This window comes from Urtica dioica, chromosome 9, assembly GCF_054948205.1.
Source record: "Urtica dioica subsp. dioica isolate 48M chromosome 9, U.dioica_male_clone48M_v1_H2, whole genome shotgun sequence".
In the NCBI taxonomy this organism is placed as follows: domain Eukaryota; kingdom Viridiplantae; phylum Streptophyta; class Magnoliopsida; order Rosales; family Urticaceae; genus Urtica; species Urtica dioica.
Window position 1 is genome coordinate 13,077,529 of NC_142764.1, and position 14,993 is coordinate 13,092,521.

Here is a 14,993-nt window from a genome sequence, read left to right on the forward strand (position 1 = left end):
GTGAACGCCCTAAAGCTGGGGGATAGATTTTGATAAGAGACATAGTTGGACAATGGGTATAAGAGGAACTTGGTGCATGTTCAGGTACCTTTTCGGAGGGCTATAGGTTCATCTAGCCTATCATCGGATGACATTGACTCTGCTGATTCAGTGTGGACCGACTTTTCTATAGATTCTATGTTTTGAGATAAATCAGGAAGTGGAGAATTCATACCTTGATTGGAGCTCGGTTCGGATGTTGGCAATGCAGGGGTTTCAAACATAGTCCGTATTTGCTGCCTTGAATGAACACTGAACTCGGGAGTTTGTCCCTTAATAAAACTAGTTTCGGTTTCATTAGAAGGTAAAATATTATTATTGGTATTTTCAGTTCTGGGCTTATCGATTGGTTATGGTTTTTCAAGATTTGCAAGTTTAGGTGTGACATGTAATTTCCAAAAATGATCTTCAATATGATGAATTTTCTCCCCCTAAAGAGAGACTTTACCCGAGCAAGGGTCAAAACATTTTAAACCTTTTTGAGTTGGAGAGAATCCCAAGAAAACACATTTAGTAGCTCTAGGATCTATTTTTCCTCTCTTATGATCATGAATATGAACAAAAACTGTGCAACCAAAAATTTTTGGGGGTAAATCAGAGAAACATTTATTTTTCGGAAAAAAAATTGTAAGTGTTTGTGTCGGAGTTTTATAGCTAAGAACTTTGCTTGGCATTCTATTAATTAGATATGAAGCAATGAGTATAGCATCTCCCCAAAATCTTTTAGGAACGTTCATAGAAAATATTAAAGCTCAGGTAACTTCAAGTAGGTGTCTATTTTTTCTTTCGGCAATACCATTTTGTTGAGGTGTATCAACACAAGAACTGTGGTGGATGATACCTTTTTCAATTAAAAACTTACCTAAAATACTATTAAAATATTCCCTACCATTATCAGTCCGTAGAATTTGAATCTGAGTTTGAAATTGAGTTTCAATCATAGTAATGAAATTTTTAAGAGTATTAGCATCCTCGGATTTTTCTTTTAATAAAGAAATCCATGTGTTGCTAGTATGATCATCAATGAAAGTGATGAACCATCTCATGCCGGAAATATTTTTAACCCGGGATGGTCCCCACATATCACTGTGTATTAGGGAAAAAGGTTTTGATGGAGTGTATCTAATCGATGGAAAAGAAGATCTTTTATGCTTAGCTAGCTCACATAATTCACACTGCAAAGAATCAACATTTTTATTTCTAAGCAGAATGGGAAACAAATGTTTTAAATAATCGAAACTAGGATGGCCTAAACGAAAGTGCCATAACATTATTTCATCAGATAATGACAAGAAACTAGAATATTGAGGTTGTTGAATTTATTTACTCAAGGTAGCTTCGGAGTTCAAATAATATAGTTCTCCTTTTTCTTTAGCATTGCCAATCATCTTCCCCGAGCATAGGTCTTGAAAGACGCAACCAGTAGGTGAAAATATGAGTTGACATTGTGAATCAGTGACTAATTTGTTAACATATATCAAACTACATGCTAGGTTAGGAACATGTAGAGCATTTTTTAGAGTAATAGATGGTGAGATGATGATGATGATGAAACCTTTCCCTGCAATAGCTGAGAGAGACCCATCTGCAATCTTTATTTTTTCAGAACCAGAACATGGAAAGTAAGATTTGAATAGGTGTGAAGAATTTGTCATGTGATCAGTGGCTCCTGAATCTATGATCCAAAGGGTAAGAATTTCTGAGGAAACAATTAGAGGTATTTTAAATTTACCTTTCTAGGCAATTGATGATGATGGGTTTGATAACTTATGTGAGGTACACAGTTTATGCAATTTCTCTAAGTCTTCTTTATTGAAGAAAGGCTGCTCAGGTGGTGGTGATTGGGCCCCATGTTCGCTGGAAGTCATTTGTGTAGCTTGGTAGGCACCTTTGCTGTCACGAGAGGATCGCTGAGATGGTTGGGAATCTGGTGGTTTTCCGTGGAGCTTCCAACACTTGGCTTTGATATGACCCTGTTTGTGGCAGTATTCGCATATTGGGCGATCAGATTTTTTCGAGGAGTGGTTGTAGTCGGTGAAGCGCTGACTCGAATCAGATATGGAAGTCAGCATGGCGGTGGTTTCAATTTGAGTTGCAGCGGCTTCATTAGCACCGGGTCCGAGCATGACATGGCAACAGCTATCTTTTCGTCGGACCTCTGCAAAGACTTCCCGGGTGCTCGGAAGTGGTTCTCGGCCAAGGACTCTTCCTCTGACTTCATCAAGTTCCTTGTGCAGCCCCGCCAGGAAATCAAACACGCGCTCCTTCTCAATGGTTTTCTGGTAGAAGGCGATGTCGGTTGAGCAGCTCCATTCATAGTTGCAGTAGAGATTGAGCTCCTGCCATAACATTTTGGGGTCGATGTAATACTGGGTGACTGACTTTTCGCCCTGCTTTGCCTTCCTCAACCGGGTTTTGATGTCGAAGAGTTGGCCCGCGTTTCCGAGATCTGAATAGGTCTCCTTCACCGCTGACCAGATCGCATGTACTAATGGAAGGACCAAGTAAGTCCTTCCTAGATTTGCCTCCATAGAGTTTACCAACCAAGACATGATCATTGAGTTCTCGGCCTCCCATTTTTCAGACCCGGTCGCGCCCCTGGTTCCATCTGGTTTCACCGTTGCTCTTGAAAGGTAACCAAACTTGCCTTTTCCCTGAACAAATAGTTTCACAAATTGAGACCATTCCATAAAATTACCTCCATTTAGTTTATGAGAGATAATTGAATAGCTTTGCAGTGACTCGGTGGTGGAGATGGAAGTCGATCCACCAGACTGAGTAGACTCACCGGTAGGTGTTTTATGGCTATGATACCATGAGAGCAAAAAAATAATAGAGCGTTGCTCTTCTTCATTAATAACTCATTATAAATAGTGGTACAATATTAACAGCTTTCTTAACTAATAGCAGAAAAATAACTAAACACGTTTTTACCTCCTTACTACTCTCTATAATATCTAAAACAAAAATAAAATAAATACTGGATTATAGCTGCTCCTAAATACATGGAAATAACTTGATCTAGGTAATTTAACAGGAGTCTATTACACAAATCTTTCTAGGAGTCGAGACCAACATTCTTGGAGAAGAAAATATCTTATTTTGTGGATTAATTTCTTGTACGGATCACGCTTGATACTTAACCACACACTTACACATGGTCTCCACCTCTTTTGTGTGCTATATTGTATATTTCACTATGTTTTTCGATGTATATATTTATTCCGGTAATGAGCTATATTTATTCATTTTCGTTCTATTTAAACCACAAAATGACATATATTACTAATTAGTAATATAATATGTGATGGTATATGTGAATTGCACAACCAACGAGACTAAACATTACACCGACTATCGAGATAAAACTCCACAAATTGGAACTCTACCCATTAAAAAATCAAACGTTGTGAATAATTATAAGGGAATATGTGCATTCATTTATGAACAAATCTTAGGGTCATTACTCTTATAGCCCAAAAATGACGTCACATCCTCATACTCTGGACAATATATATAACTTTTTAAGAAAGATTGTCTTGAAATTCATGCATTTAGAATATTTTCGAAAATAGCTTAAGGATGTATGAACATTAATATACGTTTTAAATGAATTATTTCTCAGTCACTTATAAAATTCAATAAGTTGTTGGGATTTCACAGTGAATCTCTTTCACGATACAAATTTCACTATGAACCCAATCGAAAAATGTGTTTACAATTGTTCTTTTTTTTTTTTTCCTTTCTGTATTAATTTTTCTCTCTTTTATTTTTCACACATACAAGAGTGACATCTAACAACATATTTATAGATAAACATCTAAGGCAACAGACGGGTCAAAAATACCCAAAATATCATCGACCTAATTTCTGACCAAAATGGCATACACATTGTTGTCTTGTCTCCAACTCGATGTGGTCTGTTCAGCGATCAATCTCTAGCTCGATGATCGACCTCGGTGTTCAGCATTCCGATTCATCAGCTCGGCGCCGATCTTAAGCTCGTTAGCTCAGCGACCGATTAGGCTCACACCTTAACAATCTCTCACTTGGAGACTAAGCTCATCATTTGTCTTCATTTACAGCGGCGACTTCTTTCATCATGCGAGAAGTCCAACTTAAGTCGAGCACAACTTCAGTTTGTCATATGGCACTGACTTCGTCAACCACTTTCAATTTGAGAGACCTAAATACAGAGATGTCAGTTGGATTCTAACTTCTTGCGATCTTCTCAAGTACTAGCATTGAATTATTCAATGATCTGATGAGGCGGTATCGAAGTTGTATATGCTTTGTCCGAGCATGATACACCGGGTTCTTTTTCAACTAAATGGCACTTTGTTTATCACTGTATAGCGCACTCATGTCGTGGTCTTGATCCAGCTCGCGCAAAAACGTCTGCAACTATATCATCTCCTTCGTGGCCTTGATGATGGCCACGTACTCTGCCTCACATCTTGATAGGGCTTCAATCTTCTGCAACCTCGATACCCAGTAGATAGCCATCCATCTGAACGTGTAGACGTATCCGGATGTACTTTTCCTGTTGTCGATATCGCCTCCATTGTCAGCATCAACATAGCCTTGAAATCCTAGCTCGGACTTCTTGAATATCAATGCCAAGCTCGTGCCCTTCAGGTATATAAGGATCCACATCACAACCTCCCAGTACTCTCTCCCCGAGTCACTCATAAACATGCTCATAACTCTCACTGCATGAGCAATGTCCAGCCTCATACACAGAGCAAGAAGTTACGGCTGATTCAAAATCACTGCGCAGCTGCTAAGTTTCATCGCGCTGCGATGAAATCCAGAGATAAAATGCGCTAAAACACCGTGTTTCCCCGCACCGCGATGCCCAAAAATAATGTTCTCGTCAGTTTTCCTATTTTAAAGTATTTTTGACTTTATGATCTTATTATCTAAGGGTCCAAATACCTCCGAAAATCACACAAAACTATATATATATATATATATATATATATATATATATATATATATATATATACACACACACACGAATTTAGGTTCTCAAAAACATTTTTTTTGCTTTTCGTTTATTTTTCTTAGAGTGTTTGATTATTTTTTAAAGCTTTTGGAAGAGGAAAAAAATGTTCTTTGCCGGAATTGACAACTCGACGAGTCTCCAGTCCTCAACTTCAATCGTTCTTCTTTCTTTTGATCTTTTATTTATTTTATTGCTTCGAATTATTGTTGAACATCAAGTTCATTTAATATGAATTCTCTTTTGCTTTTAATCTTTTTTTTATTGCTTTTAACTATTATGTTATGTTTAGCGTTGATTATGAACACCATTAGAGGTTATGAAATTGCGTTGTAGCCGGGATTGGTAATGGTTGGGGGGGTTCGTTAGGTTAGTTATGCGTAACTATTTCGCTATTATGGATTGCTTGATATGAAATATGCTTAATACTTTCTAGTCCTTGATCACCAATAGAATTGTTATCTAGGATTGTTTAGCTACGAGAGAGAGAGAGAGAGAGAGAGAGAGAGAGAGAGAGAGAGAGAGAGAGAGTAAAGAATCGTGTTTTTATTCATGTTTTCATAGTTGATCCTAGGTTAGTAGAAGACATAGGCAATTTATGTAATCGCTTGAACTTTTGTACATGTGATTATTTTAATAAGATTAGAAGCCGAGAGGATAACAATCCGTCAATTACATAGGTTTGCTAGAACACTCGATCAAGGCTAGTGAATGATTTTGATAGAGTGAGATTAGCATACATATGAGTAGATTTTATTGTTCGAACCCGAAACCCCTGACCTAGTTAGTTCCGGTGAAATCGTGACCCCTATTTTCTTTTCATTGAAAACTCGTGTTTAATTCTTTATTTTCGTTTCTTTAGTTTTGTTAATCGTCTTAAAATCCCTTCACTTTTTCTGTTGGAATCAATCCGCTGCAAGTTACAGTAAGTCGTTAAAAATTGGTAGTCTTTGTGGGATCGATACCCATACTTCACGTACGCTACATTACTTGGGCGACACATATGCTTGCATGCGTGATTTATTTGTAAAATTTTACTGACTCTGGTCAATCTCCGCAGCTCGGTGACTGGAGTCCGCTAATTCACCTCGTGCTCGGTGTCCTCATCAGCTTCTTCTTCTTCTTCTTCTTCTTCTTCTTCTTCTTCTTCTTCTTCTTCTTCTTCTTCTTCTTCTTCTTCGATCTCATGACCGTGTTCAGCTCGAGCTAATCTCTCTTCAAGCATCGAAGTGCCTTCTTCCAGCTCGATCATTAAGAAGTCTTTTAGGTCGATCATCAACTTCTCGTCCTCTGGAGCCTTGCTCACTGAGCTCCCCTTCAGTTTGTCCTTTTACATCATCTTCTCGTTGAAAACAACGCTCTTGCTCCTAATAATCTTCTTCGCTTTGGCATCCCAGAAACGATAGCCGAGCTCAGTGTCACCATAACCAGTAAAATAACACTTTTTAGATTTCGGATCGAGCTTATTCCTAACAGAGTCATCAATATGAACGTACGATAAACAAGCAAACACTTTCAAATATGAAAGGCTTACCTTCTTGTCACTCCAGCCTCTTCTGGAATTCTAAACCCAAGGGGGTGGATAGTCATCAGTTTATCAAGAAGGTTAATGTGTTGATCGCATCTGTCAAGAACATCTTAGGCAGCCCGAACTGAATATGCATACTCCAAGATCGTTCATTCAGAGTTCAGTTCATCCTCTCCGCTACTTCCCCTAGTTGGGGAGTCCATAGGATCATCCACCATCTTGATCACGTTCTCAGCACAATACTGCTTGAAATCAGAGTCGACATACTCCTCTATGTTGTCTGACCTCAAGCATTTCACCTTCGAGCTCGTCTTCAACTCGACCATCGTCTTCCACTCCTTGAAGGTACCGAACACATCAGATTTATTCTTCAGGAAATAAACTCATACCTTCCTCGTTGAGTCATCGATGAACATCACGTAGTAGCAAGATCCCCCGAGTGAAAAGACAAAAGCTAGTCTCCATACATTGGTATGTACCATCTCGAGCTTCTCTTCCTTCAGCTCTATGCTCGCATTCGAGAAGCTAACTCGATTCTGCTTTCCGAGAATGCAGTTCTCGCACGTGTGGTGTTCCACTGACTTTAGATTGGGGATCATGTTGTTTTCACCAGCATCTTCATCCCTTTCTCGCTTATGTGCTGGCCTGCAGTGCCATAACTCGGTCTTCTGGGTATCGTCGACCACATCGACCATGTCTTGTGAGCTCGACATCATGTAGATGGGGCTCGATTTCTAACCTTAAGCTACTACTGTAGCTCCGTTTGTCACCTTACACGAGCAACTCCCAAAGTTTGTAGTGTGATCATCGTTGTCGAGCTGGCCGACCGAGATCAGATTCCTCATCAACTTCGACACATGTCTAACCTTCGTGATGTTCCAGACTTGCACGTTTGACATCTTCAACCTGACGTCTCCAACACCAACAATTTTTAGAGGCTCGCCATCAGCTGTTGTCAATGGTGCCCACAAGAAGATTAGTAGTGTCTATTTATGTACATTTGATGTAATATAGTCTCACGGAGACTCTTGCTTGTAATTGCCAAATTATTAATAAAAGTTGAAACGTTCATTCATTCTTCCTTGTTTGTTTGAAGCTTTATGATAATCTATAATCTTTAGTCCTTAAACAAACCTAACAATATATGAAGAGACAAATGTAGATTTGCATGAACAAACTCTTCATGGTTTGCTTAAAACTGCACATTCGCAATCTAAGCATCAAAGGACTATTGATCTCAGTACGATTGTTAGGAGAATCTATGATGTCTGGTTATGGAACATTGAGAGTTGGAGACTCCGTAGTTCTTCTAGGTATCTTCTGAAGGTACTGAATTGACCAGTGCTCTTCTAGAGACAGAATAAGAACAAATCATTTAACCTCTTATGTTTCGAAATCACTACATATGAATTGCATCATGTGTACCTCAATCCTGAAATGAGACATGTCATTTCATAGCTTACGTATTCTCATTTGATAAAGTCAGAGTTTGGATTCACTATGTGATTCTGAACAGGACTTATTGGTGAAGTACTAAGTTATGAAGATGTCATGAGTAACTTTGTGAAGTTCTCATAGATATGGAATTCATGTACATGATTGCTTAAATGTAATGTATATCACCTCATGCTTTGTTCCTTGGAATATGAATAAATGAACTGGCCAGTGTCCAAATTGAGTCATGACTCTTTTCGATGAATCAATGTGACTTGTTAGCTCCTCGTCAATACATTGTTTCTAACTTATTCACAAGCGACAAATGAGTTGAGGAAATAACAACTAGAATGGTAAAATGGTAATTTTGTAAATCCCGACTAGCTTATGATATTCATGAAGGGTAAACATAGATAATATTCAGTGGATCCACTCAACACAATTAAGTAGAATTCTTGAGTAGAAAATAAATTTATTTGAACCGAGAGATTTTCAGTGTCAACTCTTTAGTGGAGTCAGTTGACATTAAGCTAAACTTGGAAAAGGTTTGTGAACTTTTGAGTCCAAGTATGTTAGCTCAAGCTTTGTTCATTTGGATCCATGAGTTCACTGTCACAAGTCATATCGAGTAGGATTAGTTAAACTAGAAGCTAAGTCAAAACAAGAACGAGACAAGTTTTACGAAAATTGTCTAAAGTGTATTTTTGTCTTTTTGGACATAGGATGAAATGAATGTCAATAAATAAATTTTTTGAGATTGTCATATGATGACATATTAACACTCGGTCATGATAAGATTTTGGGCCTTGAGGATTAATTTCATTTCATGGAATTTTACTTGAAAATTCTTAATGGGCTTTTCTTGTGTTGTCATGAACAAATGAAGGAAAATCTAGAAACCCCTTCTAGAAGGTGTACATGCCCAAACCCAAGAGAAAGAGAAATTATTTTGTGCATTGATGTATGAAGATAATTGCCAAAAGAAAAAGATGAAACAAATTTCCTCTATGAGGAAACTAAGGTGGGCGGCCAAAGGTAAGGGAGAGGCAATCAAAAGAGGAAACAAATTGGTTGCTAAGCTCAATATGGCCGTGTGAAATAAGGCATAGGAGAGCAAATATTTTGCTCATGAATATGTGATATTCTATAGAAGAGGAAACTACCATATTGACTGTAATTCCTCCCCTATAAATAGAGGCATCATTCTCATTGTTTCTCATCCCACATAAGTTAGAGATTGAGAGCTTCTCTCTCTAGACCTTGTGGCCGCCCATCCCCTCTCTCTCTCTCTAGTTCTTTTCGTTTTTATTTTGGCAACTAGGTCCACATTTAACCTAGTGTTTTAGCTCTTCGACTCTTAGACTTGTTATTGAGTCGTCGTGTTTAAAAGTGCCCACACACTAATTCCTTTCTTTCTTGAGTGATTCTTGTGATAGAAACTTTCGTGGTTACTCGAGTTTGCTGAAGAACGGAGAAAGACGAGCTGTGTGGGGAGACAAACATTTCAACCTTCCTAAGGCTTCTCAACGTTCAAGCTTCACAAATGTTAGTAAACGTGTAATTGCTTTTAGATAGTTTTAATCATAAACATGTGCTTGCTCTTTGTCTAGGTTAGTAAAATCGTTTTACTTGTTTAAAAGAAAATATTTAAATTCCGCCGCTTGCTCGAAGCGTTAAATCTTTTCTTAACCCTACATCAATTAAAGAACCAACATCAGCTAGGTAGGCCTTGTCGTGATCTCCAACGACATAGTTCTCTGGTCGAGCACCCACGAGTCGATCGGGCTATAGACCAAAAATAGAAATGCATCGGTCAAGTCCTCCATAGTGGCATTGACACCGGCCTTGTTCTCCTTAGGCGGTGCCTTGCAATACTTCCTGATGTGGCCGGACTAGCCACAATTCCAGCACTCAAAGAGTCATCCGAGCTTGGGCTGACTTCGGCCATTGTGTGAGTTTGACTTGCCCTTCCCTTGGTTGTGATTTATGTCATGGTTTTTCCCCTGTTATCCACGTGCAAGACCGAACTCGACGCGAACTCGCCATAATAAATCCTTTGCACCTCTTCGGCAAGAATGTGATCTCGCATGCCTTTGAACTTCAACTTTGCGTTTCCAACTGAATTACTTATAGATTCTTTCATCGCCTTCCATATGTTTGGTAAAGACACGAGCAGAATTAGAGCTCGCACTTTGTCGTCGAACTCGATCTCAACCGACGATAGTTGTTGACGATTGTGTTGAACTCGTTCACGTGTATGTCCACCCAAGCGGCTTCCTCCATCTTCAGGAGGAAAAATTTTGTCACGAAAAAAAACCTATTGTTCGTCGAAGGTTTCTCGCACATGTCGGACAGAATCTTTAGTATGCTTGTGATGGTCTTCTCCTTTGCCACGTTGTGTGCAACATTCTTCTATAACGTCAGCCGAAAGACTCTGAGCACCTGTCTATCAAGGAGGGTCCACTCTGTGTCATCCATCATCTCTGGCTTCGCGCTTAGAGGTTGATGATATTTTTTTTTCCTATCCATATAATCTTATATGTGCATTCTCCAGAACGCATAGTCCGACCCGTCAAACTTTTCGATCCGGTGCACTGTGCCTTCTTTGCCTTCTATCGTCTTCTTCGCTGCGACTCAACCTGAGAAGCTCTGATACCAGTTCTTGGGATTTTACGCCAAATCCCTCTCACAAATTAGAATACTTAATCAATACCTGCGAAGAACAAGACACAATATTTATAATTGTTTAATCTCAACGTGAGATCTACGTTCACTTTGCCGCTGCAAATTTCACTAATATCCAATCGAGAGTGGGGTTATCTCTTTCTCTATACCGACTTTTCTCTCTTATCTTTGCAACATATACAAAAGTGACAACTACAACATATTTATAGAAAGACATTTAGGGCAACTAACAAATCTGAAATACCCTAAATACCCTTGAGCTAATTCCTGACCAAAACGACATACGCACTGTCATCTGGTCTTTAACTCAACGTGGTTTGCTCGGTAATCGACCTCGATCTTCAACATTCTAATTCATCAGCTCGGCGACAGATTAAGCTACTCACCTCAACACAAGTTTGGGAACAAAACTTTAATACGGATGATAAAAAGAAGTACACGGTACTTTTTGTGCATAATTTTTAAGTATATATTGGTGATTAACTTAAATGACCAACATTCGACATACCTTCAAAAAAATATAGCAAAACAAACCGATAATTAAAAATGAAACCAAACAAAATAAATGGCCATTTATTAGGGGTGTAATCGGGTTAGGTTAGTCGGTTTTTTCATGTTTTATCAACCCGAACTGCTACACTTAATTTTTTAATTTTAAAATCCAAACCAACCCGATTGAAAGCTAAAACCAAACTAAACCAACCCGAAAATAATCGGGTTGGTTTGGGTTTGTTTTTTCGGATTATAATGATCGACAAATGACTTTATAACTCGAATGAAAATCATATACTTATATTATATCTAGATCGTTTTGTCAAATAAAATTAAAATTTTACTTATCTTTAAAAAAATTATGTATTATAATAAAAATTACGGATATTTTTAATTACCAAGTTTTCATGTAGTCGTAAATAATAAAGTATAATATTGAGTATTTTTTTTATTTAAGTATAATATTATTAAAAATAATAGTTTTTTTTTTAACAATAGTACACATAAAATATTTGCAATCTTACAAAAATTAAATAATTATCACTATCGGATTGGTTTGGTTTAACCCAATCTCACGACTATAAAAAACCAAACCAACCCGAAACAATTGCGGTTTGGGTTGGTTACAACCCAAACTTCATCGGGTTTTAATGGGGCGGTTTAAAAAAGAGTGCGGTTTAGTTTGGATGATCGAGTCGTTCGGTTTGGCGGTTTTTATGAACACCCCTACCATTTATTAAGTAAACAAGTTATTATCTAGTAAGATTATCTAAATTATTGTCCACAATATTAATTCCTATCTAATGTAGGGATTCATGGCCACAAGCGGTTTTGATTGACTTCTAATGTAATCTTTTTTTATATGGACATCTTCATATCTTCATGTAATGCTAATTGAATAATAAATAAAGTATATTACATTTATTCTATTCTTTTATGGATCCATTTAGTATATAATAATATTTACAGTTTCACATTGCTATATATAGCCAACGTTTCGTAAATCTTAGTTAGATAGCCACGTCCGTGTATTTACATGTGTAAATTGATGTAAATACCCCTTTTTTTATTTCAGTGAAAGGATAAACTAAAAATGTCACGTCATCTTTATGGCTATTTACTTAAGATTTACGAAACGTTGGCTATATAGCAATTCTAAACATTTTTGTTGGTTAGTTACCTAATTTTTTGTTCTTTTAAAGTATGTGTTTATACTCATATTGTAGTTTTGAAAATTCAAGCATATGAAATTCATGAACAATAATGTTGAAATGCAATGTATATCAGCTCATATTTTGTTCTATGATAATGTGAATAAATAAACCAAGCTTGGCATTCAATGAATGGTTTTCACTGATAAGCATTATAACATTTTAGCCAACGATTGAAATGTCGGTGGCGATTTTTGTGTCGGTGGCCCCACAAATCAAAAATTGCAGTGGTCGATGGAAATTGCAACGGAAGTAGTGTTAAAAATTTGAAAAAATTGTGTCCACGAAAATTGCGATAGCCGACGGAAATTGTGCTAAAATACAGAAATTGCGACCTGAATAATATTGCGAAATTTAATTTTAAAAAAATATTTTGGTATATATGTATAAGTTCATAATTTTTATAGATTAAAGTTATTAAACAATGTTAAAAAAAATTAAACAAACACACAAACAATATATTAAAATATAAATGAAGATTTGTTTTAATATATATATATATATATATATATATATATATATATATATATTACTTTTGAAAGATTATCCCAGTATAGTCCCCAATATCACATTGATATTTAGAAGACTTTTTAAAATAAATAATATATTTGTAGTAGAGGCAAGGATTTACGGAAAATCGACACACCGACGGAAAACCAAACGGAAAAAAGTGGAAAATGGCAGATAAAATGCCGTTTTCAAATGTCGTACGTGCTGATGAAAAATCGAACGGAAATAATGTTGCATAGTATATTAAAAATATGATACATAAATATATCTTCCAATTTGTAATCTTATCAAATATATGATATTTAGGATATAATTAAATATGTAGTACACATTTTTTATATATATATTTATTTCATTATATATTTTAAATTTTTTATTAATTATTTTGAAATATTTTTATTTGTATTTTATTTGATATTTTTATAATTCTCACCTCATAGGTTTCCCTGGTTCCCACACTGATGTTAGTGTATTGTAAAAAAAATGTTTTATATTTTTTTAAACATTTAATTGTTCAAGAAATTACTCTTTTTATTTGAGAATTAAAAAAAATGATGTCGACATCAGTCTCCCATCCACATTGTATACCTCAGCAATCCTCACTAAAGCAAATGAGCCTTTTTCTGAATGATGTCGACATTAGTACCAAAGATGTCAATATTTAAAGCATAAATATATAATAAAATTGACAAACTTAAATATATAATAAAAAGCAACTGTTCTTCTTTTTCTTCAACAGCCAGACTCATAATTTGGGTTTAAAAAAAATGGATGTTGCAAAAAGTCGCCGAAAATCTCCAATAGCCACCGAAATATTGTTGAAATCAGCCTAAGATCTTTCGAAAGTCGTCAACAGAGGCCGAAAGTCGCCGATTCTAGGTTGTCTTCAATTATGAATCTGAAAATCGTCAACAACAATTCGTTTCATTTGATTCTCTGTGAATATGGCCGAAATTAATTCGGTTTTACTCTTTATACGAGACGAAAACGAGTGGTCATATTTGATAGAAATGACAAGCCGTTGTCGCCAAATTTCCAACGACATAATGAAGAAAAACGATATATAGACACTCGCCGGCCGTTTGCTGGCCAAAAACGGTACCGCCGCCGAATGCCGGAGAAAATCGTCGGCATTTGAAACCCTAATGTAGAGGAGACACTGAGCATTTTAAAACACTGTACAATGTCAGTTACTTTTTCCTATTAAAAATAAATAATATATATGTTATACAACATGCACGATATGTATAAGAATTAAGACGAAAGTAAAAAAAAATGCCAATTTTTTTTTCTTCAAATGAAAGCTATCATTTGTCTTCCTTCTTTCTCTTCTCTCTCTTCACGGCGTTTTTTGAACCCTTGAAAACTCCGACAAGATGCAAGTCGTTTTGTCGCCAGAATATCGTAAAAATCGTCTAACTAATGTTGTTTTTACACTGAAATGAACGAAATCGAACGAAAAGCGAAAAACAATGCCAAAACGACGTAATCACAACGATATTATCCGGTGTAGCGCATAACGTGGTGTTCTTTGGCCGGTCTTCAAAGAATAGCACGATTTCGGCGCAAAAACGACATTTTAATCCTTGATTTTAGCTACATCTCACTAAGATTGCTTTCATTGTTTACAAACAATAAAAGAATTAAAAGAAATAATAACTAAAAGGGTAAAAGATCATTATAATAGTCATCTATTTGATATTTATGAAGGGAAACATTGACAAATATTGTGTATCTATCTAGTAGAAGATAAAATGCATATGATTTGAAAAAAATTTGTATTAATTTTTTAGTGGAATCAATTAACATCATTTGGATGCTTGAATCGACAGTCTAATTAGTTTAGCATGACTTTGTTGAAATTATCATTTATTTTCTATATTTAATAATTATTTTTCACTTAATAAATAGTTATAATCACATATCTGTTGGAATTGATCTAGGGTTTAAGAAAAATTTTAACGCTTCGTTAAGCGGCGGAATTTTAAAAATTTTCTTTTCAAGTAAAAACGGTTTTTACTAACCTAGACAAAGAGCAAGTACATATAAATAAAAACTATTATGAGCATAGAAGTTTACTAACCTTTCT

General features: G+C 36.3%; 1 protein-coding gene across 1 annotated transcript; it reads right to left on the minus strand.

The window, feature by feature from the left end:
* Nucleotides 1-1,775: 1,775 nt before the first annotated feature.
* LOC149385049 (uncharacterized) lies at nt 1,776-2,743 on the minus strand. The gene is made up of 2 exons (XM_089626225.1): nt 2,738-2,743; nt 1,776-2,693 (listed from the first exon to the last, which is right to left on the minus strand). Exons 1-2 carry the CDS (start codon nt 2,741-2,743, stop codon nt 1,776-1,778), a joined length of 924 nt encoding a protein of 307 aa, XP_089482351.1.
* Between the last annotated feature and the right edge of the window lie 12,250 nt (nt 2,744-14,993).